Raw genomic sequence first — 27,369 nt, forward strand, 5'->3', positions numbered from 1 at the left:
TGCTCTGCAAACATACGGCACAGCCCACCAGCACTCAGGAGTCAGGAAAGTGTGAAAGCCAGGACCCAGGCCAGCATCCCCCAGGCGGGCAGGGCCCGCTGTACCTGCTCCACAGAGGCCCGAGGGGCGCCGGCCTGTGTGCATCCAGTCCCGCTTCATCCTCTGTAGGAGCCTCAGGGCAGTCATGGACACCTCGTGGTTCTTCTCCCCGAATTCCAGCAGGTGCGCAAAGCGTGGAATATACAGGCACGGGTCTGCGGCAGACATAGCACCTCAGTGCCCACCTCCATGTGCCATGGCACGTGCACAGGCGGCCCACACAGCCCAGGGGTGGGGCAACCTGCACTTGTCTTTCCAGGCCCCCAGGCCCCCCACCAGTCCCCCTCCCCTGGACAAAGCCTCTCTGACCCTCAGCTAGGGCAGCCATCGCACCAAACCCAGGAGAGCCACTGGCCACCTGCTGCCAGCCAGCCTGCTGCAGACACTAGGGCCAGGCAGCGTGCTCCTACTGCATGGCCGCCCTGCTCAGGACACAGAGGGGCGCACGCCCAGCAGCCTTCCCTCCAGACCATGCAGACAGCACCACCCCCAACAACGGTCCCGGGACTCTTAGAGCAAGACAGGCGTGGGCTGGGTACACAAGTCGCCAGCCGGCCGGCATCAGCTGACACTCATGGGTGAGAGGAGGGCCCACTTCTGGCATCTCTACCAGCATGGCGGTGCCACGGGGGCTGTGTGTGCACACTGAGGCCTGGCGCTGTGCACCTCTGCCAGCACGGCACAGTGCCACGGGGGAGTGCCTGGAGCAGGACAGGCTGGGCGCTGTGCAGCCTGGGCCCTGAGCGACTGCATGGACCTAAGCAGTGCTCCCCTATGCTGAGCATGAGGCCGGGATGTGACTCCACAGGGCCCTGCTGTGCCCCACCAGGCTCAGGTGGCTATGACTTGCATCCATTCATACCCACGACGCGGCTCCCCTTTCCAGCTGAGGGTGTCCGTAACACGAAGGATAAACGCTTGAGGTGAAAGATGTCCCATTTACCCTGATGTGATTGTTACACACTGCATGCACGCATCAAGACAACTCACGTGCCCCATAAATACACACACCCGCTGTGCACCCACAACTAAAGATAAAAACAAATGATTTGTGGTGATTTGGCTGCTAAAATAGATATTATTTGGAGAAAAAAATTAGATAATTTAAAATAATTGCTAAGATTTTTAATGATTTTCAATAAGATACAATCATCGGAGCTAGAAATAAAGAGAACGATAAAAAATACGCTTACAGGCTGGGCGCGGTGGCTCACACCTCTAATCCCAGCACTTTGGGAGGCCGAGGCGGGCGGATCACCTGAGGTCCGCAGTTCGAGACCGGCCTGACCAACATGGAGAAACCCTGTCTTTACTAAAAATACAAAATTTGCAGGGCGTGGTGGTGCATGCCTCTAGTCCCAGCTACTCAAGAGGCTGAGGCTGGAGAATTGCTTGAACCAGGGAGGTGGAGATTTTGGTGAGCTGAGATCGCAGCATTGCACTCCAGCCTGGGCAACAAGAGCGAAGTTCCGTCTCAAAAAAAAAAAAAAAAAAAAAAAAAAAAGATATGCTTATAGACTGGGCAATACAGAGACGAAGTCTATACAAAAATTTTTGAAAAAAATTTGGCCGGGGCCAGGTGCTGCGGCTTACGCCTGTAATCCCAACACTTTGGGAGATTAGGGCGGGTGGATGACCTGAGCTCAGGAGATCGAGACCACCCTGGGCAACATGGTGAAACCCCGTCTCAACTAAAATACAAAAAATGAGCTGGGCGTGGTGGTGCACGCCTGTAATCCCACCTACTTGGGAGGCTGAGGCAAGAGAATCGCTTGAACCTAGGAGGCGGAGATTGCAGTGAGCCAAGATCATGCCACTGCACTCCAGCCTGGATGACAGAGTGAGACTCTGTCTCAAAAAACAAACAAACAAAAAAATTAGTGGGTGTGAGGCTGGGTGTGGTGGCTCACATCTGTAATCTCAGAATTTTGGGAGGCCAAGGCAGGTGGATTGCCTGAGCTTAGGAGTTCAAGACCACCCTGGACAACATAGTGAAACCCTGTCTCTACTAAAATACAAAAAAAAAAAAAAAAATTAGCCAGGTGTGGTGGCGGGCACCTATAGTCCCAGATACTTGAAAGGCTGAGACTACAGCATTGCTTGAAGCTGGGAGGTGGAGGTTATAGTGAGCCAAGATCATGCCACTGCACTCCAGCCTGGGCGACAGAGCAGCAAGACTCTGTCTCTTAAAAAAAAAAAAAAAAAAAAAAAAATTAGTGGGTGTGGTCTAGTCCCAGCTACTGAGGAGGCTGATGCAGTAGGATCACTTGAGCCCGGGAGGTTGAGGCTGCAGTGAGCTGTGATTGCACCACTGTACTCAGGCCTGGGCAACAGAAAAAAAAAAGAGAGAGAAAGAAAAAGATGTACTAATGTGGGTGGGACTTTGATGCTCATTAATTCTTGAAATAGAAAACTCATTTCAAAAACACTGGTAAATATATTGACGGCTGGGCACAGTGACTCACACCTGTAATCCCAGCACTTTGGGAGGCCGAGGAGGGTGGATCACCTGACGTCAGGAATTCAAGACCAGCCTGGCCAATACAGTGAAACCCCGTCTCTACTAAAGATACAAAAATTAGCTGGGGGTGGTGGTGTGCGCCTGTAGTCATCCCAGGTACTAAGGAGGCTGAAACAGGAGAATTTGCTTGAACCCGGGAGGTGGAGGTTGCAATGAACCAAGATTGCGCCACTGTACTCCAGCCTAGGCGACAGAGCGAGACTCCATCTCAAACAAACAAACAAAAAATTCAAGACAAGCCAGGCAGAGTGGCTCATACCTATATTCCTAGCTACTTGGAAGGCCGAGGTGGGAGGATTGCTTGAGCCCGGGAGTTCGAGGTCAGCCTGGGAAACACAGCAAGACCCCATCTCTTAAAAAAAAATCTGGGGCCGGATGCAGTGGCTCACACCTGTGAGTCCCAGAACTTTGGGAGGCCAAGGCAGGAGGACTGCTTGAGCCCAGGAGTTTGAAACCAGCCTAGGCAATATAGTGAGACCCCCATCTTTACAAAAAATGAAAAATTTAGCCTAGTGTAGTGATGCATACCTGTTGTCTCAGCTACTTGGGAGGCTGAGGTGGGAGGATTGCTTGAGTCCAGGAGGTCGGGGCTGTATTGAGCCATGACCTTGCCACTGCATTCTAGCCTAGGTGACTGACACCATGTCTCAAAACAAAAAACAAAAAAGACAAGCAAAAAGTGTTTTTTTCAAGACAAATCCGTCAGTGACTAGGGTGGAGGAGGAGGTGGTGGGCAGCGGCGGCACGGTGGGCAAACGCGGAGTGGCGGAGCGGCACGGGACAGGCATGGCATTTCATCATGGAAAGGAACCCATGTCAAGCAGCCTGGAATCTGCAGGCGCACAGCGACAGACGAAGAATTAAATGAAGGAAAAACACTGGAAACGACCTTCAAAACCACAATAATGGGGGATTTTAACGTGGTTCTCTGAAATTTGACAGACTGATTAGGAAAAAAAAGACTAAGGGAAGACATAAGACACATGACCATAGACTCAATCTGACAAGGATGTTCTAAATTCTGTACCCCATGGAGTCATCATGCTTTTCCAGTGTCTGTGGGACAGTTATGAAAATGACCAGGTATGATAGAACAAAGAAACCCTCAATATATTTCAGGTAACAGCACATAGGACATGCCATTTGACCCCAAGTGCAAAAAAAAAAAAACTAAAAATGAGCAAAAACAAGTAGTCCCCTCACCTCCAAACGCTGTTAGAAATTAAAGTTCAATCCTTCAGGTAACTTTATTAACTCAAGCGCTTTGTGTATTTAAGGCAGCAATGGGTCAGGCGTGGTGGCTCAGGCCTGTAATCCTAGCACTTTGGGAGGCCGAGGCAGGTGGATTGCCTGAGCTCAGAAGTTTGAAACCAGCCCGGGCAACACAGTGAAACCCCGTCTCTACTAAAAAATACAAAAAATTAGCCGGGCATGGTGGCACGTGCCTGTAATCCCAGCTACTCAGGAGACGTAGACAGGAGAATCACTTGAACCTGGGAGGTGGAGGTTGCAGTGAGCTGAGATCGTGCCACTGCACTCCAGCCTGAGTGACAGAGCAAGACTCCATCTCAAAATAAATAAATAAATAAATAAAGGAAGCAATGAAATTAATGAACTAAAATAACAGAAAACTAAAAATTAACAAAATTAATTATTTAAAGTAGGCAAAGGGACTAATAAGAAAAAGAAGCAAATAAATTACCACTGTCAAGAAAAGAATTAAAAAGTCCAACAGCCAGTATGGTGCTGACATAAAGACAGACCTACAGACCAACAGACAGAACAGGACAGGACAGGACAGCACAGGGCCAGAAATGACAATGACAGACAGATGACCTTCAACAAGGGTGACAAGAACTTCTTGCACAATGGGGAAAGGATGGTCTCTTCAATATGCAGCGCTGGGAAAACTGGATATCCACTTGCAAATAAAGATAGACCCTTACCTTACATCATACACAAAAACTAACTCAAAACCGATGCAAGATCCAAACACAGACTTGAAACTGTAAAACCCTTAGAAGAAAACAAAGGGAAAGACTTCATGACATTGGTCTTGGCAATGATTTCTTGAACATGACACCAACAGCAAGGGCAACGAAAGTAAAAATAGACAAATGGGATGACCTCAAACTAAAAAGTTTCTGCACAGCAAAGGAATCCATGAACAGAAATGATATCCTATAGAATGGAAGAGACTATGTGCAAACCATCTATCTCATAAGGGGTTAACAGCCTGAATATACAAAAAACTCCTACAACTCAGGAACAAAATCGATTAAAAATGGGCAAACTGCACTTTTGTAATCCCAGCTCTTTGGGAGGCTGAGGCACAAGAATCGCTTGAACCTGGAAGGCGGATGTTGCAGTGCACCCTCACCATCGCACTCCAGCCTGGGCAACGGAGTAAGACTCTGTCTCAAAAAAAAAAAGGCAAAGCCCTTGAACAGACGTTTCTCCAAACACGGCATGCAAATAGCCAACAAGCACATGAGTAGATGGTCAACATCATTATTTATCAGGGACATGCAAATCAAAACCACATGACACTACCTCATGTCCATTAGGATGACCATTATCACAAACAAAAAAGAATAGGCTGGGCACGGTGGCTCACACCTGTAATCCCAGCACTTTGGGAGGCCTAGGCAGGTAGATCACTTGAGGCCAGGAGTTTAAGACCAGCCTGGTCAACGGAGTCTCGCTCTGTCATCCAGGCTGGAGTGCAGTAGCATGATCTCAGCTTACTGCAACCTCCGCCTCCCTGGTTCGAGCCATTCTCCTTCCTTGGCCTCCCGAACAGCTGGGATTACAGGTGCCAGTTAATTTTTGTATTTTTAGTAGAGATGGGGTTTCACCATGTTGGCCAGGCTGGTCTCAAACTCCTGACCTCAAGTGATCCGCCCACCTTGGCCTCCCAAAGTGCTGGGATTACAGACGTGAGCCACCGCGCCCAGCCTACACTGTAACATATTTAAAAATCAAAGTGCAAAGGGTGGCTTCTTTCTAAGAATGAAAATTATTATTCACACGCTCCACACCACCATGCAGATCAAGACGCTGACTACCTCTGGCGGCTCAGCAGTTCTATCCTGGCAGCCCAGGAGACAGCTGTGGCCCAGGTCTTGTGTGTTGCTGTAAGTTATTCCTTCTCACTGCATTCCCCAAGTGGACCCACCACAACCTGCTGATACTTTCTGTTGCTGATGGACATGTAGGCTGTCTCCACTCTGGCCATTTGTATTTCTCCTGGAAACTGCTTATGCCCGTTACCTTTTTCTATGGAAACAGACGGCTGGGACAGAAACCACGGCCACAGCAGCCAGCGTGTCTTTGCCAGTGGGGTCCCACACTATGAAATCGCAGCTGTGGCCTCGGTGGGTGTGTCCTTGGCGGGTGCATCCACACACTTTCTCTCGGAACTTTCCGGACTCTCATGCATATGCTACAGCTTTCCAAACGGCTTGGCCGTGCGGAGTTACACACCCACCCGCAGCAGGTGATCTCCAGCTGCTCTGCATTCCACCAACACTACGTGACAAGTCTCAAGTTCAGCCGCCTGGGGGCTCGGGCACCCCATTCCTGGGAGAAATGATGATGTGTGCACTCTGGGCCATTGCATGGTGTCTGTTCTCGTCCTTTGCCCGTTTTTTAAAAAACTGGGTTGTCAGCCTTTTCCTTCCTGACTTGTAGTTGCTCATCCATCCTGGAGAGTCCTTTGTTGAAAATACGGCAAATATCTTCTGAAGAGGACTCTCCCAGGGAACATTCACTACAACTGTAACGACCACAGAGACACAGAGCTCCTGTTCACTGTTTAGCCCAGGACTGCGGTGACGGGTGCACCCATGACCCGAGATGCTGGCTGCGTCCTGTGGGGTTTCCTGCATATAGAAGTTTTAAAAGTCTAAAGCCTGGCGGTCCAGGAGGTTGCGTGTGTGTCCTCGGGGAGGAACCCTCCTGACAGCCAGGCCTCTGGCTGTGCGGCCCAGGCCAGGTGACACGGCCTCTGAAGTCTGGTCTCCTCATCAGCAAAGCCAGTGCCCCATGCCACGCACCTCCCAGGATTAGCCCCAGGCCGGGAGGCTAGAGGCCCCACAAGGAGCGAGCCTGCAACTGCGATCCACAGGCAGAGCCACAGAGGCAGGGCGCGCCCTGGGGCCCAAGCTCCAGGGCTGCAGGCCCAGGGCCAGATCCTGACTTGCCCACCCGCCGGCTGTGTGACCTTCAGCGCGCGACTAACCTCTCTGTGCCTATTTCCTCGAGGAAAATGCCGGGAAATAGCAGCGCCTGCCCCTGTAAAGCCCTCAGAGCAGAGTGGACCGCGCTCTCTGCAAGCGCTGGCTGCTGGCGTCCGTAGCAAGCTAAATCGCGAAGCATCTGAACGAACGAGGAAGCCCAACGACCATCTCACAGGCCGCGGCCAGAGGCAGACTCCGGAATGCAAATGGCCAAACAAGCAGGTCCACCTGCGTTCCTAACCAAAAGATCGCTAACTGAAGAACGGGCGCAAGCACCTGCGCATGGCACTGCGGGTCTGGGGGCGGCCGCCTGCCAGCGCCGGGAGCCGCCTTCCACGGCTGCCTCTGCACAGCGCGCGGCTCGCGCCGGTTGCTGGGCAGAAGCTCGAGCAGCTTCGAGGATGTCGGGCCTGGGGGCGGGGCCGCGAGGCAGCGACGTCGCGCGGGGCGCGGCCCTGACGCAGCGTGACGCAGCGTGACGCACCGGCGCCGCGGCGGGTACGGGCTCGGGCGGGCGGGACGGCGCCCCCCGCGGCCGGGCCTGGCCGGGCTGCGCTAGGCTGGGCTCGGGCAGGGTCGCAGGGGCGGGGGTGGCAGGGGAGCGGGTGGCAGCCCCGCGGGTCACAGCGCCGCCGCCGCCCATGCTGCTGCCCCTAGCCTGCCTGCACGGCCGCGTCGCTCAGTGCCTGACCTCCTTGCTTTTGCTCGCAGAGCCGCTCCCGAGGCCCCGGCGCGGCGCGAGGGCGCGGGGCGCGGCGTCCACAGGCGCCGAGGCTGCCCCCGCCGCCCCGCCCGCGAAGATGGCGGCGGAACTCTACGCTCCCGCCAGCGCCGCGGCCGCGGACCTAGCCAACAGCAACGCCGGCGCCGCCGTGGGCAGGAAGGCCGGGCCGCGCAGCCCGCCCAGCGCCCCCGCGCCCGCACCGCCGCCGCCCGCGCCCGCGCCGCCCACACTCGGCAACAACCACCAGGAGAGCCCCGGCTGGCGGTGCTGCCGCCCCACGCTGCGCGAGAGGTGAGCCCGTGCCCCGTGCCCCGCGGCCCCCGCGCGCGCCCACGCCCCCAGCCCGTGCCTCTACCTTTGCAGGAACGCGCTCATGTTCAACAACGAGCTCATGGCCGACGTGCACTTCGTCGTGGGGCCCCCGGGGGCGACCAGGACGGTGCCCGCCCACAAGGTGGGTAGCGGCGGCCCCTCTCGGAACGCGTGCCCTGCCCGCCGTGTGGCTGACCCGCAGCCTGCGGGAGAGCCAGGCTCACGGCGGCGCTTTCTCCTCCCAGTACGTCTTGGCTGTCGGCAGCTCCGTCTTCTATGCCATGTTCTACGGAGACCTGGCGGAAGTCAAATCTGAAATTCACATTCCAGATGTGGAGCCCGCAGCCTTTCTGATCCTCTTAAAGTAAGTCCACTCTACTGGGGAGGGACGGGTGGGTCCGTTTTAGGCGGCCTCCCGAGGCTTCTGAGGGGAAGCACACAGGAGCTGATGGACTCCTCTCCCAGGCCCAGCCCCGCGATGGGTGCTTGGGAGCCAGCCCCTGACGCGGGCCCTGCCTTGCCTAGGTACATGTACAGTGATGAGATCGATCTGGAAGCCGACACGGTGCTGGCCACTCTGTACGCTGCTAAGAAGTACATCGTCCCAGCATTGGCAAAAGCCTGTGTCAACTTTCTGGAGACAAGTTTGGAAGCCAAGAACGCCTGCGTCCTGCTGTCCCAGAGCCGGCTGTTTGAGGAGCCCGAGCTGACGCAGCGCTGCTGGGAGGTCATTGACGCACAGGCCGAGATGGCCCTACGGTCCGAAGGCTTCTGTGAGATAGACCGGCAGACGCTGGAGATCATTGTCACTCGGGAGGCCCTCAACACCAAAGAGGCGGTGGTCTTCGAGGCCGTCCTGAACTGGGCCGAGGCGGAGTGCAAGAGGCAGGGGCTGCCAATCACCCCACGAAACAAGAGGCACGTTCTGGGGCGAGCCCTCTATCTGGTCCGAATTCCAACCATGACCCTAGAGGAGTTTGCCAACGGCGCTGCCCAGTCAGACATCCTGACTCTGGAGGAGACCCACAGCATCTTCCTGTGGTACACGGCCACCAACAAGCCCCGCCTGGACTTCCCCCTGACCAAGAGGAAGGGCCTCGCCCCGCAGAGGTGCCACCGATTCCAGTCTTCTGCCTACCGCAGCAACCAGTGGCGGTACCGCGGGCGCTGCGACAGCATCCAGTTTGCAGTGGACAGAAGGGTATTTATTGCAGGGCTGGGCCTGTATGGCTCCAGCTCTGGGAAGGCTGAGTACAGCGTGAAGATTGAGCTCAAGCGGCTCGGGGTGGTTCTGGCTCAGAACTTGACCAAGTTCATGTCAGACGGATCCAGTAACACCTTCCCGGTCTGGTTTGAACACCCGGTCCAGGTTGAACAAGACACCTTCTACACGGCCAGTGCCGTCCTGGACGGCAGCGAACTCAGCTACTTTGGGCAGGAGGGGATGACGGAAGTGCAGTGTGGAAAGGTGGCCTTCCAGTTCCAGTGCTCCTCGGACAGCACCAACGGGACTGGGGTCCAGGGTGGGCAGATCCCTGAGCTCATTTTCTATGCCTGAGGTGCCCGGGGAGGCTGCAGCAGGTCAGCGAGTGAGTGGAGGGGAAGTCAAGATGCTAACTGCTTCTTGACACCATGAAAGGCTGCTCTTAACTTTGTCTCTCTTTGACATGTAGTCAGCTGAAGCTTGACTGTGTAGAGACCTTTTCCACACAGCCAGAACCCAGGGATTGGAGTCTTAGGCATCTCTGGTACACTGGGTTGCACGTCTCAGGTGGAGGAAGATTTACAGCTCAAGACAGGCCCCAGATCCCCTCCCAGTGGCACCCACGCCACCTGCTTTGAGGGGTTGGATGTTCCTGCTACCCTCTTGGATTCTAAGTGGTTCCAAGCTTAACTTGAGACCTTCCCTTCAAATCTAAAATTGGCAAAAAGTCACTTAAAATAGTGGACTTCTGTAATAAAGTTTGCCTAAAATAACACCCACGTGTCAGTAAATGACTACAGCAGTTATACAGTGGGGTATTCTCTTCCTCATGCAACAGAACAGCTCCCTCCCATCCCGAGGAGAAAACCTGTCATGCTGAACATGCTATGTGGTTAGGAGCAAACTGTGCCCCAGTGAAGCCCATCTGTCCCCTGGGTTGCTGGCTGGCTTCTGGGCCACCCTAGGAAACACCAGGTGCCTGGTTGTCTCTATGTCCTAATGCATCACTAGCACCTCAGAGTCCTACCCTATGAACAGATTGTCGGGGGAGCATTCTGCTGGGCCCAGCGTTCTGGACCCTGGGGACACAGTGTCACTAGCTGTGACACTGCTGCGGGACAGCCTGTTGCAGGAGTGGACTATAGGGTGAAACAGGCTCTCCCACCCCTTGTCTCTCTCCTTCCACTCTGCATACCCTGTAGGCAGTTGTTTTCTGGAAAACCTGTATGACCCCTGAAAAGAGGGATGGCCCCTCTTGGCACCTGGGAGAGGGCATGGGCCGAGTGTATAGCCCCAGCCAGTGCCCCTCTGCTGCTGCAGCCCATGCTGCTCAGTCCTGTTGGTGACCCAGCCCCACCTGGTGCTTCTCTACCCAAAGGACATACGCTCCTAGATGCAAACAGGCAAAGTAAGAAAGGGGCCTCTAAGCGGGCCATGGAAACCAGTCATCTGCTTGCTAAAGAAAGGGTGGGTCGGAACCATCGGGCAGTGAGTGCTGTTTTGATCCTTTCCTTCTAGACTTTTCCACTAGGTTAGATTCCGCATGCATGAACACCGCTGCTGCCTCGAGGGGTAGACAGGACTTACCCTACACCTAACACACGTCAAGAAAGGCATACAGGAGTTCCACAAACTCGCACACAACACAGAACAAAAGTGGCAGAAAAACCACAAAAGAGGGCTGTGGCTGGAAAGCACAACCAGGAGCTGCCCCGCTGTCCCCATCTGTCCAGAGGCACCTGGTGCCAGGTGTGTTCCTTAAACCTTGTCCACACAAGATGCTCCCAGCACGCAGCACTTCTGTTTCCCTGTCTACACCTTCCTGCCACCTGACAGGCACTGACAACAGGCCTTCTGGTTTTGCAGCAGAAAGCAAGCCCCAGGCCAGGTGCGGTCTCATGCCTGTAATCCCAGTGCTTTGGGAGGCGAAGGCATGAGGATCGCTTGAGGCCAGGAGTTTGAGGCTGCAGTGAGCTATGATTGTGCCACTGCACTCCAGCCTGGACAACAGCGAGACTCTGTCTTAGAAAATAAGGCCCTACATTGCTGAGCTCCTAGCAGCTTTAAGAAACATTTCTTACCTTGAGGGGTCCCATGCTTGGATAGGATTTCCCTCCACTGTTCAAAGGACATTTGGCACGCTGGTCCCTACAGCAGCCTGCTGGACACCCCAGCATCTCACCCAGATGCCTACCTATGGCCGGCGCATTGATGCAGAGCTCTCTTGCCAAGAGAAGAAACGTCTTTCCAAGCACGTACACATTCACCTGAGATGGAGAGATCACAACCAGAAACAGCATTGGTATTTAAGGAAATGTTTGCTTTTTTTCTCTTAAAATGCATCTCTTGTGCAGTCTTTAAAGACTCCGATGACCCATGGAGCAGCCACCCCACACCCGCAAGCCTGGCTGGCCTCCCTTGGCTGCTGGGGCTCCCAGGGCCCTGCCTTCTTCCTCTAAGCTGCTGCTTTAGGCCGTGCTGCCGTCTCGCCAATGATGGCATCTGCTTAGAAGAAAACCTGACTGCAAGGTCCCTCCCAGGGCGTCATCACACGGTGCACGCGGCATTTCATTCACAACTGCACACCCATGAACACAAAACCTGTTCTGTCCACATGTGCTCCCACCAGCCACACCTCCAGCCCAGATTCCGACGGGCCCAGGGGTCTTGGCCTCAGCCCCCTTGCTGGGATTGAGATCTGTGTTCCTCAGTGACTCCCCTGCCCCCCCGCACTCTTCCTACCTTAGGTCCAAATCCACACAGATCCTGTCACCCCTGCCTCGGCTACCTGCCATAGGGCAGTGGAGGTGAGGCCCAGACCGAGAAGGGCAACGCCGAGGGTTGGCAGTGATGGGAGCACCGCTGCTTGTCCTCAGCAAAACAAGGACTCTAGCCTGTGTGCAGACCCTGTGCACAGCCCTGCCGTGGGCCGAGTACCCCTAAGGAGCCCTGCTGGCTGGGGGAGGACACTTCAGAGCAATGTCTGCTGGCAGGTGTGGATGAGGTGCACAGCAGGAATAGCCTGGTCCCTACTGGAGCCTGCAAGAGCCCTGCCCACGCTTGGCTGTCTTCATCCCAGGCTTGCCCCTGGGGCCCCCGGGCCTCACAGGCTTGGCCAGTCTGACCCTCTGCCACTAGCCTCCCCCAAAGAATTCCCTCTCCTGACCAAGCCCGGCTCGTGGGCCCTTAGACAAGTCCCCTTGTCCTGGCCCGCCAGTGGCACTTCCAGGTGCTTGCTGACTCCAGGGTACTGGGAGACCTAAGGGACCGCACACAAAGGGTCCTGTCTGCGCTAGAGGCAAGAGACAGAGGCAAGAGCCAGAGGCAGCACTTGTGGGGGATGCCTCTGATCAGGGACCCTGCCCGCTGGGAGGGCTGGGCCCCCACAGCAGCTCCTCCTGGTCACCATCCACCCCAGTGGGGCGCAGCTTCCATCTTCTCCATTATATCCGAGGGCTCCATCACAAGGGCTGGTGGCTCACAGAGTGTGCCTTCTGAAGGAATTTCCCCTCCTCACAGTTTCTGGGGGTTCCAGGGATCCCTGGGGTCTGCTCACCAAACTGGGGGGCGTGTCAGCACATGTAGTGTGTGTGTGCATCCGCATGCAGTGTGCAGACATGCATGTGTGTACACACGCATACAGTGTGTCTAGGTGTGACTCACGCATGTCATGTATGAGTGCCCCAGCCCCTGTGCTGGGTTCCTGCCAGGCCCCTGCATCTTGATCGTCCTGATCCCACCATCTCTCTTTAAGCCACAGCAGAACCATGATCTGCTGCTGGCCTCTGCCTGCCCACCTTAAACTCCACACCCCCCAACCTTGTGTCCCAGAGACACAGGGATCAATGAGACCTGAACACTGCAAGTGAGGAATCTCCAAAGGGCCTTTACATGGAAACTCACGTTTAAAAAGCCATGTGTGCAAAACGCATGCAGTTTTTTTGTTTTAGTTTGTTTGTTTTTGAGACGGAGTCTTGCTCTGTCGCCCAGGCTGGAGTGCAGTGGTGCGATCTCTGCTCACTGCAAGCTCTGCCTCCCGGGTTCACGTCATTCTCCTGCCTCAGCCTCCTGAGTAGTTAGGACTACAGGCGCCCACCACCACGCCCAGCTAATTTTTTTGTGTTTTTAGTAGAGATGGAGTTTCACCGCGTTAGCCAGGATGGTCTCGATCTCCTGACCTCCTGATCTGCCCGCCTCGGCCTCCCAAAGTGCTGGGATTACAGGAGTGAGCCACCGCACCTGGCCGCAGTTTTTTGTTTGTTTTCTTGAGACGGAGTTTCACTCTTGTTGCCCAGGCTGGAGTGCAATGGCGCAATCGTGACTCACTGCAACCTCCACCTCAAGGGTTCAAGCAATTCTTCTGTCTCACCCTCCTAAGTAGCTGGGATTATAGGCATCCGCCACGACGCCCAGCTAATTTTTGTATTTTTAGTAGAGACGGGGTTTCACTATGTTGGCCAGGCTGGTCTTGAACTCCTGACCTCAGGTGATCTGCCTGCCTCAGCCTCCCAAAGTGCGGGGATTACAGGTGTGAGCCACCGCGCCCGGCCTAAACACATGCAGTTCTTTACAGAGTTGCTAACATGTATGAGGACCATTTATTGGAAATTCTCTTGCTAACAGTCTAACAGTGGCTGCTCCTTGAGGGCAGAGGTCAGGGTGGGGCACAGCCAGCTGCCCCCCCATCTCTCTTCCTGGGCAGCAGGTGGATTCTGCCTGCAGACTGCCCTCGTGGGTGTCTGATGAGCTGTGTGCCCAGGCCAGTGAACAACCTGGGTCTGCCCTAAGGCAGGGATCAAGAGGGAGACTCCATGAGCTCGCCATGGGACCATCTGAGTCCCCAGGAGCCTGACCACTTCCGGAGCAGCTGCCCTGGCCCTGGCCCTCATACTCATCTTCCCTGGGAAGTCGTGGGGTTGGAGCCAGGGTCATGTGGTTTTGCCCTGCACCGAGCACAGAGCATCTGAAATGTGGACTTGCTGGATTATCACAATTCCAGCAGACTATTTTTAGCTTGACCACAAAATGTTTCAGCAGTAGCTTCTGAGTTGCCATTTATAAAGACAGCTGGGAGGACAAGGACCCCAGATGCCACCTGACACGGGCAGAAGCCTAACTGTGGGCTGCTGCCAAAGGCGGAAAGCCCTTGAGGACCAGAGGTGGCAGCACAGCCTGTGGGTGCCCAGAACCCCTGTGGGCACCTGGATCTGGACAGAGCTCCCTTTGAGGAGTGAAATCTACATGAATTCTGCACTGTGGTCACAACTGTTTTCAGTATTTCTCTTTTTGAGTCCTCAGCAGCATGGTCACCAAGGACCTGTGGTGCAGCCCCCAGCACCGTCCCTGCAGAGCCTCGGTGCCCCCACCCTGTATCCTGTCTGCACAGGGGTCCCTGGGGTTGGTCTTTCCACTCTGTCACTTTGTTCAGTCATGTGGAAAGAGAGATGTAACTGAAAGTGCTTTCTGTGGTACCCAGAAAGTGAGTGTCTCCAAACAGACTGTAATATAAGATTTTTCTACAATTTAAAATGCATGCAAGAGGCCAGGTATGGTTGTTCATGCCTGTGACCCCAGTACTTAGGGAGGCCTTGGTGGGAGGGTTGCTTGAGCTCAGGAGTTCAAGAGCAGCCTGGGCAACATAGCAAGACCCCGTCTCTACTAAAAATACAAAATAGCCGAGCATGGTGGTGGGCACCTGTGGTCCCAGCTACTTGGGAGGCTGAGGTGGGAGGATCGCTTGAGCCCAGGAGGCAGAAGTTGCAGTGAGCTGAGATCACGCCACTGCACTCCAGCCTGGGTGACAGAGCGAGACTCCATCTCATAAATAAATAAATAAATAAAATGCAAGGTCAAAAGAAATAATCTCCTATACCAAACTAGGTACTCACAAAAAAATTTTTTAATTGAAATAATCTCCTTTGTGTAGGACAAAAGTTCACTGTTCACCCAGGCCTAGCTAACACCCAACCGTGCCCAGCATTGGCAGGTGCCCTCCTGCCATGGAGACCCACACTCCCACAAGTCTCGGACCGTGACCCCCATGTCATGAAGGCCCCTCATCCTACAGACCAAAACTTCCTGACCGGGCAGGCAGCACAGACCGGCCACTGAGATGCGTGGAGGCACCTGGGGTACACCCCGGTCACAACCCTGGTCACAACCCCCAGGTCACAACCCCAGGTGGGGAAAGATGCAGGACGGAGGCTGTCTACCTGGAGCAGGTCGCTGAGGTCCAGGAGCATGTCTGCAGCAGGAGTCAAGGATCCTGTCGAGTAAGGCTGCAAGCTCAGGTTACTCGCCCACCTTCAAATGGGCAGGACCGCAGGACTGCACCTCCAGGGAGCTGGAGTTGCCCCTCCAAATACAAGCTCCACCTTTGATCAGGAAGGAAAGGTGGGATGGAAGCGAGGCGCGGCACGCTCAGGCCTCACCAGAACCTCCCAGCCCCAGGCACAAGTGAGACTTCTGTGAACCCAGTACCAGGACAAGGGACTGCAAGGAACCTGGAGCCGGGTCGGGGGAACCAGAAACGGGGGATTCCATCTGATCCTGGAGAGAGCGTGCACCCCCACACACCCGCCTGCCCAGTCAGGTGCCCACCATATGGCGGATCTGCTGCCCACACACAGCACAGAAGAGACAGTGGCACTCATGCTCCATCCCAAGGGCACTTGCTGAGCACCTATCAGGCGTCAGGCAGGCAGTCCTCCCGAGAGACAGAAACATAGACCTGGGGCCCCCTTGGTGAGTGGTGAGCCTGCAGGCGCCACTGGGGGCTGCACTCGAGAGACAGGTGTGGGGACCCCACACAGGACCTGTCTTCGCTCAGATGAACAAACAGGACCAAGAATGTGTCCTAAGTGATTCAAAACTCACATGGATACATAAGTTATCAAACACAAGTCACCGGTTAATACACCCTGCCAGACAGCTGAAGTGCACATCTCCCATGGGCCCACTGTAGCTTCGAGAAGTCACTAAGGACACCTCCTGGAGCTGGATCAGGAGTCCAGAGCAGGGGTCCAAAGGAAGATCCCCGGGACCAGAGCAGCAAAGCCCCACCACGCAAGAACCTCGCAAGCAGTCAGATGGTTAGGACGCCAGCCCACTCATCCACACCCTGGGCTGGAGGCCCCTGACCTCTCTTGCAACTCCATGCAGAACAGCAAGGCCTCCCACCCTAAGAAGGTGCCAGGGTTGGGTACAGGGGCATTCCGACACAGAGCAGAACCCCCAGGACGGCTGGGACGTGAGCGGTGAGGCCCGTGAACAAAGGTGCATCTGAAGGCAGGCAGTCCCAGAGGGCCGAGACGACGGGCAGGACCGACTGCAGCACAGCCAACAGCCTCACCAGAGGCACTATGAGAAGACCGGCGGCAGGGGTGGGGCCAGTGACATCAAAGGAAACCAAAGGAAAGCAGTAAGAACTACCTGGGGAAACGCCCGTGACAGCCAACACACACCAACGGGAAAAGTGAACGAGGCCAGAAGGCTACACACCCTGTGTGACTCCAAGCATACACCTTCCGGAAAAGGCAAAACTATGGAGACAGCATTAGGTCAGCGGCCACCAAGGGCTGGGGAAAGGCAGGGTGGGTGGGCCGAGAGGAGGGTTCCAGGACACTGCAGCTCTGCACCACGCCGCACTGGTGGGTTCACATATTGCATATTTGTGAAAACCCATAGAAGGCACAGCCCCAAGAGTGAACCTCAATGTGAACTGTGGACTTTTCTTACCAACAACTTGGCAAGACGGGCTCATCAACCATAACAAATGGACCAGCTAACACAAAATGTTAATAACGTAGGGAAATTGGGGATTGAAGGGGGTGTATGGGAACTCTGTACTTTCTACACAATTTTTCTGTAAACTAAGACTGCTCTAAGAAATGAACTCTACTGGGCTGGACGCGGTGGCTCACGCCTGTAATCCCAGCACTTCGGGAGGCCGAGGTGGGTGGATCACGAGGTCAGGAGATCAAGACCATCCTGGCTAACATGGTGAAACCCCGTCTCTACTAAAAATACAAAAAAATCAGCCGGGCGTGTTGGCGGGCGCCTGTAGTCCCAGCTACTTGGGAGGCTGAGGCAGGAGAATGGCGTGAACCCAGAAGGCGGAGCTTGCAGTGAGCCGAGATGGCGCCACCGCACTCCAGCCTGGGCGACAGAGCGAGACTCCGTCTCAAAAAAAAAAGAAATGAACTCTAAGGCCAGGCGCAGGGGCTCACGCCTGTAATCCCAACACTTTGGGAGGCCGAGGTGGGAGGATCACCTGAGGTCAAGAGTTTGAGACCAGCCTGGCCAACATGGTGAAACCCCGTCTCTACTAAAAATACAAAAATTACCCAGGGGTGGTGGCGGGCGCCTGTAATCCCAGCTACTTGGGAGGCTGAGGTGGGAGAATTGCTTGAACCCAGGAAGCAGAAGTTGCAGTAAGCAAATATCGCACCACTGCACTCCAGCCTGGGCAATAGAGCGAGACTCAGTCTCAAAAAAAAGAACTCTATTTAAATAAGAAAAAGAATAAAGGCCAAAATAAAAAAAGGCAAAACAATTCAACAGAAGCTTCATGAAGACAAAAAAAAATAGCCAACAAGCACATGAAAAAGAACTCAACTGCATTAATCATCAGAAATGCAAACAAAACTGTGACAATGCCACGAGCCCGCGACGTGACTGAATGCCGGCGAGGATGTGGGGCAAGCACAGCTCACCCATGCTGCTGATGGAAGCGTGAAGTGGTACAACCACCTTGGGAAAAGGCCTGGAAGTTTCTTACAAAGCTAAACACACACCTCTGACCCACCTATTCCACTCCTAGGTATTTACCCAAGAGAAATAAAAACAGACGTCAGCCAGGTGCAGTGGCTCACACCCATAATCCCAGCACTTTAGGAGGCTGAGGCCAGCAGATCACCTGAGCCCAGGAGTTCAAGACCGGCCTGGGCAACACAGTGAGACCCTGTTTCTACAAAAAAATCCAAAAATTAGCCGGGTATGGTGACAAACACTTATTGTCCCAGCTACTCAGAAGGCTGAGGCAGGAGGATTGCTTGCACCCAACAGGTCGAGGCTGCAGTGAGCTGTGATTGCACCACTGCACTGAGCTGGGGCCACAGAGTGAGACTCTGTCTCTAAAAATAAAAAGAAATATGTCCACAAAAAAACTTGTAGAAGAATGTTCATAGCAGCTTCATTCAGAAGAGCCAAAAACGGGGAGCAGTCCAGGTGTCCATTAATACAAGAATACTCTGGCTTGTATTCACACAGCAATACCACTCACCATACAAAACACCATGGGCGCCTCTCAAAACCATGTCCACTGGACACGGGGCGCACGCCTGTAATCCCAGCACCTTGGGAGGCCAAGGCGGGCAGTCACTTGAGGCCAGGAGTTTGAGACCAGCCTGGCCTACATAGCAAAACCCTGTCTCTACTAAAAATACAAAAGATTAGCTGGACATGGTGGCGTGCCCCTGTAGTCCCAACTACTTGAGAGGCTAAGGCATTAGAATCGCTTGAACCCAGGAGACAGAGGTTGCAGTAAGCTGAGATGGAACCACACTGCACTCAGCCTGGGCGACAGAGCTACATTCTGTCACCAAAAAAAAAAAAGCATGTGAAGTGACAGGGCACAGATCATATGATTCCATTTATAGGGCATTCTAGAACAGGCACAACTGGTCTGTAGTGGAAGGAAATGGAAACAGCGGTTGCCTTTTGCGGGGCTGGGACTGTTGGAAGGGGCATGAGGTCTGTCCACAGAGCCCTGCTCTGGGCTGACGGGTGACCGTTTGTCAGAACTCTCCAGATGGAGCAATTAGGGCCTGTGCATCTCACTTTAAGCCAACTTTACCTTCAGAGGAGAAAAAGATCCAGGAATGATGCTCACCGCTATTGAGCTGATGGTCTGCCTGCTGAAGGGCTGTGTGCAGTACACAGACGTCTGCAACTTGCCTTGAAATGTGCCAAAAAATAAGACGGTGAGGGCAGCATAGCTTTGGGGAGCAGACCACAGGTGTGAGCGAGGGGACTCCACAATTCACTTCAGCTTTGCAGGTGTTCGAATTTTTTTTTTTCCCCGAGATGAAGTCTTGCCCTGTCGCCCAGGCTGGAGTGCAATGGTACAATCTTGGATCACTACAACCTCTGCCTACCAGGTTCAAGCAATTCTCCTGCCTCAGCCTCCCAAGTAGCTGGGACTACAGGCATGCACCACCATGCCTGGCTAATTTTTTTTGTATTTTTAGTAGAGATGGGGTTTCACCATGTTGGCCGAGCTGGTCTCAAACTCCTGAGCTCAGGTGATCTGCTCACCTCAGCCTCCCAAAGTGCTGGGATTACAGACATAAGCCACCAAGCTCCACAGAAAATTTTCTTAATAAAACAATGGGATAAGTGTGTACATTTTTAAAAGGAGCTTCGAATTAAACATTTAACGAAGTTAGAATTACTGCTTTCCTTGAAATGAAAATCACCTGGCACTTGATCTGCATTCACCTGGCTCTATCAGGCGCTTTCAGGGAAGTTTCCAGACGATGGAAGCTCAATTATGTGCTTCCCTTGTGAGGATATCACATTCCCTCTGGCCAATCCCGGGAGGCCCACTAATGCCTTTGGGGCCCAGCCTACAGGTCCCCCAGCTGATGAGCGCCCGGGGCTCTGGAGGTTCTCCAGTGTCCAGCATGGCTGGTACCTGTGTCCTCCCAGCAGCCCCTCCCTTTTGCTGAGCAGCTGCTTCTGACCATCTGAGAATCGGAAAAACGTCTGCAGAGAAGAGGCCCTGTCTGCGGCCCCCAGGGTGCGAAAGCCTGGATTCTGCCAGCTGGGGCCTCTTTCTGCCTCCCTTCTGGCCCCTGCCACGCCGTGCCGGGTGGGCTTCTGCTTGGTGCAGCTGAGTGCCAGTCAAAGGAGAGACGCGTGAGCACAATGGAGGGCAGGTGACACAACGCCCTCAAAGGGCGCCAGACATTCCTGAGCGCGGCAGAGGCCCACGCGAGGCTCCCATCAGCAGATGACAAGGCCCAGAAATGGTCCAGTCATGACGGTGCAGCCCTGCACCCCACTGCTGTGCCATCAAACTGTCCCGGCTCCAGGAACCAACCAGGCTTCCCCACCACAGCTGTGGACAACACAGCGAGGGGCCACCCCACTGTGAAGAGGATGGGGAAACTGAGGCTGCCCACACCCTGGCTGGCTGCACGATGCTTGCAGGGAGAAAAACTGCAGATGGGTCCTGACTCAAACAGACACACTTTCCTTACGTGGAAAAGTTTACAGAGATTTACATAAGGCAGAACTAAAACTTAAAAAAACAAGAAATTTCTCTCAAGAGCCTCACATACAAATGCTCTTACTCGATACCCAAAGAGAGAAGCGAGGGAAAGTGCTCTTGTATATAGAGCCCCACAGAAAGGGCTGTGTCCACAACAGTCAGCAGTGGAGGGGCCGGCAGGGCCCCGCCCTGAGCAGACACCAGCATTCCCGGCCCCATGGGACTGGAGAGGGGGACTGCGGCACCCACACGGTGTGAGGACCAAGGAGCGAAACCCACACCTTCTGGAGAATGATGCCCAGCACTGCATCGGCCCACGGCTCACTGCCCCTACCCAGTGCCACTCCCCTTCTGCAGGCCCCCCCTGCTCTGAGTGCTCCTCACCGGCAGCCAACACCACCTGGCACGGGAACACACGGCCCGGCCGAAGCTCCGTGTAGAGCAGTAGCGCCCAGCCCCACCCCACCAAGGGCAAGGCCCCGGCAGCACTCAGCATACAGCACTCAGCGGCCGACCAAGCACCCACACAGGAGCCCAGCAGGCAGACTGGGCATCCTCAGGCCCCACACATGCCTGGACGGGGCTATGACGGATCCTAGCTTGGAATGGGGTCACTCACCCCAGAGCTCGGATGCCCTCAGCACCCCAAGAGCAGGACCCATCAAGACCCAGGGCCTAGGTCATGAGCAGCCCTGCCCTCCCGAACTTCCCAGAGACCACCCTGCTCCTCCGCCTGGAGGTGTGGCACAGAGCAGGTGCTCTGGGAGTCCCTGAATGACTGATGCGGGGTAGGAGACCTGCTGGCTGCCCTTTGTCCAGATACCTCTGACCTCCAGGGAAGAGCCAGTGGGTCATTGCTGGGCCTTGCCCATCCCCTGCACAGTGACTAAATCCCTGAGCCACTGCTGGCTGCCACACCACCCCACAGTGGGCTCCTGTGTGCAGTACACCCTGAATAATCTAGCACCTCACCGCTGTCATCATGCATGGCCTCTGTAAAGTTCAAGGGTACCCAGGTGCCTTCTCAAAGATCCCTGCTCTGAAGACTGAGCCTCCCACAGAGCTGGGAGTCTGGCTCTGTCCCAGCCACACTGAGGTGGTCTCATGGATAATGCAGCTGCTATCCAGGCAGTCATCTGACGCTCCCAGCCCCTGGCTTTCAAGCACACACATGCAACCAGGCACATGGATGGCCCCAGGAGGAGCTGAGTGGCACGGGTGTAAGGTGCAGTGTCTCAGCTCGGGCCTCCTTCCAATTCTCGCCAATTCTAATAAGCTGTCATAGTCTGGCAGTGCCAGGCCAGGATTGCCTGAGGACAGGAGTTCAAGACCAGCCTGGACAACATAGCAAGACCCCATCTCTATTTAAAAAAAAAAAAAAGTGGCTGGGCACAGTGGCTCACGCCTGTAATCCCAGCACTTTGGGAGGCCGAGGCGGGCAGATGACAACGTCAAGAGTCCGAGACCAGCCTGGCCAATATGGTGAAACCCTATCTCTACTAAAAATACAAGTTAGCCAGGCATGGTGGCGGGCACCTATAAGCCTAGCTACTCGGGAGGCTGAGGCAGGAGAATCGCTTGAACCCGGGAGGCAGAGGTTGCAGTGAGCCGAGATGGCACCACTGCACTCCAGCCTGGGCAACAGAGTAAGACTCCACCAAAAAAAAAAAAAAATGTAGGAGCCTAGTGCTCACAGTCTCGCTTGGCAAGGGAAGATAGAGTTTACAGTTCAGTGGCTTCCGAGCCAGCCAGACACGAGGGGCCAAGCTGCCAAGAGAAGAAGAAGCAACTTCAACAAGCGAGCAGGGCACAGTGCACTTAGTCCCTTTACGGCAGCTGCCGCCCCTGGAGCCACAGGCACCAGGCTGAGGCCCACCAAGCCCAGAAGTCAGCTCTGAAAGGCAAAAGAGCCGAGCAGGAAGTTCTGCAGTCCCGAGGTGCCAGGAAGGGACACCTGGGTCCTGCCACGATCCTTCAGCCGGGAACCAAGATGGACCAGCAGCAACTGGATCAGAGTGAGCTACCTGCGTGCTCTCTGCTTGCTCAAGAAAAGTTAAATTCCCGGCCGGGCGTGGTGGCTCACGCCTGTAATCCCAACACTTTGGGAGGGTGAGGTGGGCGGACCACGAGGTCAGGAGATCGAGACCATCCTGGCTAACACGGCGAAACCCTGTCTCTACTAAAAATACAAAAAATCAGCCGGATGTGGTGGCAGGCACCTATAGTCCCAGCTACTTGGGAGACTGAGGCAGGAGAATGGCATGAACCTGGGAGGCGGAGGTTGCAGTGAGCCGAGATCGCACCACTGCACTCCAGCCTGGGTGAGGCAGTGAGACTCTGTCTCAAAAAAAAACAAAACAAACAAAAAACCGTGTGATGTAACGAAACTCACCTAGAGAGAAATTTATAGCCTCGAGTGCTTATGTTAGAAAAAACAGGCCAGATACAATAGCTCACACCTGTAATCCCAATACTTTGGGAGTCCAAGATGAGAAGATAACTGGAACCCAGGAGTTTGAGGCCAGCCTGGGCAATACAGTGAGACCCCATCTCTAGTGCACCTATGGTCCCGGCTACTCGGGATGCTGAGGCGAGAGGGTCGCCTGAGCCAGGGAGTCGGAGGTTGCAACGAGCTAGGGTGGTGCCACAGCGGTACAGCCTGGGAGAACAGAGCAAGACCCTGTTTCTAAAAAATTTTTAAAAATTAATCAGTGTTATTTACATTAGGTAACAGATTAAGGGGAAAATGTACATGAAAAAATCATACCAATAAATACATTGGTGTTTGATAAAATTCAGTATTTTTCATGACAAAAACTCTTGGAAAATTAGAAAGCAAGGTAACATCCTCAAGCTGATTAAGAGTCCTATACACAAAAGTCTACCGCAGATACATACAGCGAAGAGCAGGAAACACCCCTCCCAGGACAGGAGAGAGCCAGGCACATCTCCCTCCCCAGGACCATGCTGAGTCCTCGGCATACAAAAGGCAGGACAAATAGATGAGAGGTGTGTGGGTTAGAAAGGAAGAACCAAGGCTGGGCGGGGGGCTTACACCTAGAATCCCAGCACTTTGGGAGACTGAGGGAGGCGGATCACTTGAGCTCAGAAGTTTGAGACCAGCTTGGACAACATAGCAAACCCCGTCGCTACAAAAAGTACAAAAATTAGCCAGGCGTGGTGGTGCATGCCTGTAATCCAGCTACACGGGAGGCTGAGGTGGGAGGATCGCTTGAGCCTGGGAGGCAGAAGCTGCAGTGAGCCAAGACTGCGCCACTGCACTCCAGCCTGGGTGATCAAGTGAGATCCTGTCTCATGAAAAACATGAAAAGAAAGAAGCAGAACTGGCATTATGAGCAGCAGACACAGTTGTGTGCATTAAAGGAGAGACTCCAAAACTCAAACAGTAAGATCGACAATTGAATTTGGTAGGAATGATGTATTAATAATGTCAACATACAAAACTCAGCTAAACCTCTGCTACGCCAGCAACAAGACACCACCGACAAGGGGCCCACATGGGCCCACGCTGGGTGTGCCCGTGTTTCCAGGTCAGCCTTTCGGAAGTCTGAAATGGCAACTTTTTTTTTTTTTTTTTGAGACGGGGCTCACTCTATTGCCTAGGCTGCACCGTAGTGGTGCGATCATGGCTCACTGCAGCCTCGACCTCCTGGGTTCAAGTGATCCTCCCACCTCAGCCTCCCCAGTAGGTGAGGCCACAGGTACACACCACCAGCCGGATTTTTTTTTTGGTTTTCTTTTTCTTTTGTAGAGACGGGGTTTCACCATGTTGCCCAAGCTGTTCTCAAACTCCTGGACTCAAGCAATCCTCCTGCCTGGGCCTCCCAAAGTGATGGGATTTACAGGCGTGAGCCACTGTGCCTGACTGAAATGCCAACGTCTTCATGCCTAATGATGTGTGCACCATTTGATTCCCTCATCAGCCATCCTGATAACTTCTTCTGACCACTTAAACTGTTATAAATGCCCTGTCCTTGAGAAGGGAGCAGAGGGAGAGGAGCAGGAACAAGGGGGCCTGGTGGCAGAAGGAGGTGCTGGCCAGAACAGGGGGGCAGAGAAGTGTGGGCTCTGAAAGCCCATCCCAGACCCCAGAATGGAATAAGCTGAATGCACATGGCCCCTGCTGACCTGAACGCACGTTTCTGCAGCCTGAGAGAGGAGCCGGGTCTGAAGGGAGTGTGGCGGCTGGCGGCAGAGGCCTTGCTCCCACGCGTGGCCAGGCATGCCATGGAGGCTGAGGCTGGCAGGCCATGGAAGCTGGGCATGCTCCCTGCAGACCTACGTGGGGACAGGTGATGGCACCATCCACAGTGCTGGCCCCAGGGCTCGGACGCCCTCTAGGGCTCACCAGCCTGTCACCATCCCAAGATGCCCTCTCACATGCAGGCCTAGGGCAGCCTGGCTGGACAGGAACAAATGTCAAAGACCCACAAACCAGCTGTGGGCAAAAGCTGCAGTAACAAGTCGAGACACACAGCCAGGAAAAGCACACTGGCCACAAACTACCTGCTCGACAATGGCAGAGGTGCTCATTCCAGCTGAGTCTCTGCCCGGCATGTCCAGGTCCCGCGTCTCAGCCCTGCTGCCCACGCAGCCTCCCTGGGCTGGGAGCCAGGAGCAGACTCAGGCCTAGGGTCAGCCGGGCCTTGCCAGACTCAGTGGGACTCAGCAGCACCCTGTTCCTCCTCCAGGAATCCGGGACTGGCTGTGTCAGCCACCAGGCTGCGGGGCCAAGAGAGGAGGTGTGTGTGCACAGCCCCCGGCACTTTCGGGGTGATAGTGGACACACCTGAGGAGCGGGCAACAATGAAGGGTGGGCAGAAGGAGGAATAAGCTTGGATGTTCTTAAATCAAGCCCTTGTTCCTTCTGAGAGAGGATTTCTTGTATCCAGCCCATGGTCCCACCCATGGGCTGGACGATACGATAGGAGGATCCTGGGGGGCCTCTCCTGGGGTGGGGGCCATGCACCCCACAACGTAAGCTCACTGCATAGGACCCTCCACGTCCTGCTGATGGCAGGGTGGGGGTGGGGTGGTGGGTGCTGTTGTGCCCTGGCTAAAGGGGGCGAGTCCAGAAGGTGACGGGAGCTGTGCAGGCAGCAGGGCTGGGCCAAGCAGCCCTGTCTCGGAGAAGAGAGCCTGGCTGCACACTCTCTCTCCTGGGTGGATTTTCTGTGGAAGGGAAGTGGGTGGAGCTACTGAGGAAACTGAGGCAGCACATGAGCCCAGCCAGCCAGCTGGGGCTGCAGGAGGCCAGGACAGTGGCCAGAGCCAATGCAGGTCAGCAGGGAGGGAGAAGGCACAGGGGCAGGGGAAAACAAGGAGGGCGGTGAGAGACGGAGACATGTCCAGGATGGGTCTGGGGGCTCTGGCTGGCAGGCCTAGGGCACGGTGCTGCCAGCAACCTGAGGGGAGGGCAGAGCGGGACATGCTACACCTGGCCTGACCCACTTCCCTCTAAAGCGCCGGCAAAGCAGGGGTGGGCTGGGAAGTGAGGGCTACAGCTACCCGAGACCAGCCCGAAGCATCCTCTGAGGATGCTGAAGGGAGCCCCATCAGGCCACCAGCAGCCAGAGGGGATAGAGTGCAGCCTCCCGTGAGCACAGTCCTGTTCCAAGCTGTCTTGTCCTTAGCAGCTTTATAAGGTACAAGTTTGTGCCACAAACCTGCCTGTTCACAGTGCACCGGGCAGTGGGTTTTCGTAAATCCCCAGAGCTGAGCAACCACCACCAGGATCTAATTTTAGAATGCGTGGGGGACACGGGGTGGCTTCCTGGATGCTGCCACTGTGAGCACTGTGCGTGAGCCTCGGTGGGGACACAGGTACTCTTTTCCCTTGGGCACACACTTAGTAGGAGGATCGCTGGAGCATGTGGGAACTTTGTGGCTAAAGGTGGTCCTGCCAGGCTCAGAGGCAGCCCCGGCAGTGCCACAGGACTGCTCTCCGTCCTGCCTGTCATCACCCCATGAGGGCCCATGTCCCAGGGCATCTGTCCCCCCACAGGAGGCCCAGTGAGGCAGCAGCATGGACGCGGTGCCACCCCACCTTGCTGACGCTGGGGTCCCAGTGCCGGCCTGCACCCTAGGCCCTGCTCCCTAGGCCCTGCTCCCTAGGCCCTGCACCCTAGGCCCTGCTCCCTAGGCCCTGCACCCTAGGCCCTGCACCCTAGGCCCTGCTCCCTAGGCCCTGCACCCTAGGCCCTGCACCCTAGGCCCTGCTCCCTAGGCCCTGCACCCTAGGCCCTGCTCCCTAGGCCCTGCACCCTAGGCCCTGCACCCTAGGCCCTGCACCCTAGGCCCTGCTCCCTAGGCCCTGCACCCTAGGCCCTGCACCCTAGGCCCTGCACCCTAGGCCCTGCTCCCTAGGCCCTGCACCCTAGGCCCTGCACCCTAGGCCCTGCTCCCTAGGCCCTGCACCCTAGGCCCTGCACCCTAGGCCCTGCTCCCTAGGCCCTGCACCCTAGGCCCTGCTCCCTAGGCCCTGCACCCTAGGCCCTGCTCCCTAGGCCCTGCACCCTAGGCCCTGCACCCTAGGCCCTGCTCCCTAGGCCCTGCACCCTAGGCCCTGCACCCTAGGCCCTGCTCCCTAGGCCCTGCACCCTAGGCCCTGCACCCTAGGCCCTGCTCCCTAGGCCCTGCTCCCTAGGCCCTGCACCCTAGGCCCTGCTCCCTAGGCCCTGCACCCTAGGCCCTGCTCCCTAGGCCCTGCACCCTAGGCCCTGCACCCTAGGCCCTGCTCCCTAGGCCCTGCACCCTAGGCCCTGCTCCCTAGGCCCTGCACCCTAGGCCCTGCTCCCTAGGCCCTGCTCCCTAGGCCCTGCACCCTAGGCCCTGCACCCTAGGCCCTGCTCCCTAGGCCCTGCACCCTAGGCCCTGCTCCCTAGGCCCTGCTCCCTAGGCCCTGCACCCTAGGCCCTGCACCCTAGGCCCTGCTCCCTAGGCCCTGCACCCTAGGCCCTGCACCCTAGGCCC

The 27,369-nt window shown here is 55.4% G+C and overlaps 2 protein-coding genes across 10 annotated transcripts in view; one reads left to right on the forward strand and one right to left on the reverse strand.

Moving 5' to 3' along the window:
* BRF1 (BRF1 RNA polymerase III transcription initiation factor subunit) overlaps positions 1–27,369 on the reverse strand; it is a 99,057-nt gene that overhangs the window by 24,925 nt on the left and 46,763 nt on the right. For 4 of the 9 annotated variants that reach the window (XM_034938298.2, XM_003806985.5, XM_008959030.5 and 1 more), the window contains 3 exons: positions 15,314–15,345; positions 11,296–11,368; positions 105–254 (listed from right to left, as the gene is read on the reverse strand). In XM_034938298.2, the coding sequence (XP_034794189.2) occupies positions 105–254; positions 11,296–11,368; positions 15,314–15,345 (255 nt within the window). Of the gene's footprint in view, positions 1–104; positions 255–5,688; positions 5,854–5,893; positions 7,236–11,295; positions 11,369–15,313; positions 15,346–27,369 lie in introns of those variants that run through there. The other 5 variants (XM_063596429.1, XM_008959031.4, XM_008959033.3 and 2 more) reach the window with 4 other exon arrangements.
* Positions 7,331–9,876, forward strand: BTBD6 (BTB domain containing 6). The gene is made up of 4 exons (XM_034938300.3): positions 7,331–7,876; positions 7,949–8,039; positions 8,143–8,261; positions 8,423–9,876. The coding sequence occupies exons 1-4, from the start codon at positions 7,503–7,505 to the stop codon at positions 9,453–9,455; spliced, it is 1,617 nt and encodes a 538-aa protein (XP_034794191.1). The 5' UTR covers positions 7,331–7,502; the 3' UTR covers positions 9,456–9,876.

This window comes from Pan paniscus, chromosome 15, assembly GCF_029289425.2.
Source record: "Pan paniscus chromosome 15, NHGRI_mPanPan1-v2.0_pri, whole genome shotgun sequence".
NCBI lineage: Eukaryota > Metazoa > Chordata > Mammalia > Primates > Hominidae > Pan > Pan paniscus.

What these genes read in the sequence shown, in the direction of transcription:
- BTBD6 (XM_034938300.3), top strand. Translation starts at nt 7,503, where the DNA reads ATGCTGCTGCCCCTAGCCTGCCTGCACGGCCGCGTCGCTCAGTGCCTG. An exon ending in GGACGGTGCCCGCCCACAAG is followed by an intron (nt 8,040 to 8,142) that starts GTGGGTAGCGGC and finishes TTCTCCTCCCAG; the next exon opens with TACGTCTTGGCTGTCGGCAG. An exon ending in GCCTTTCTGATCCTCTTAAA is followed by an intron (nt 8,262 to 8,422) that starts GTAAGTCCACTC and finishes TGCCTTGCCTAG; the next exon opens with GTACATGTACAGTGATGAGA.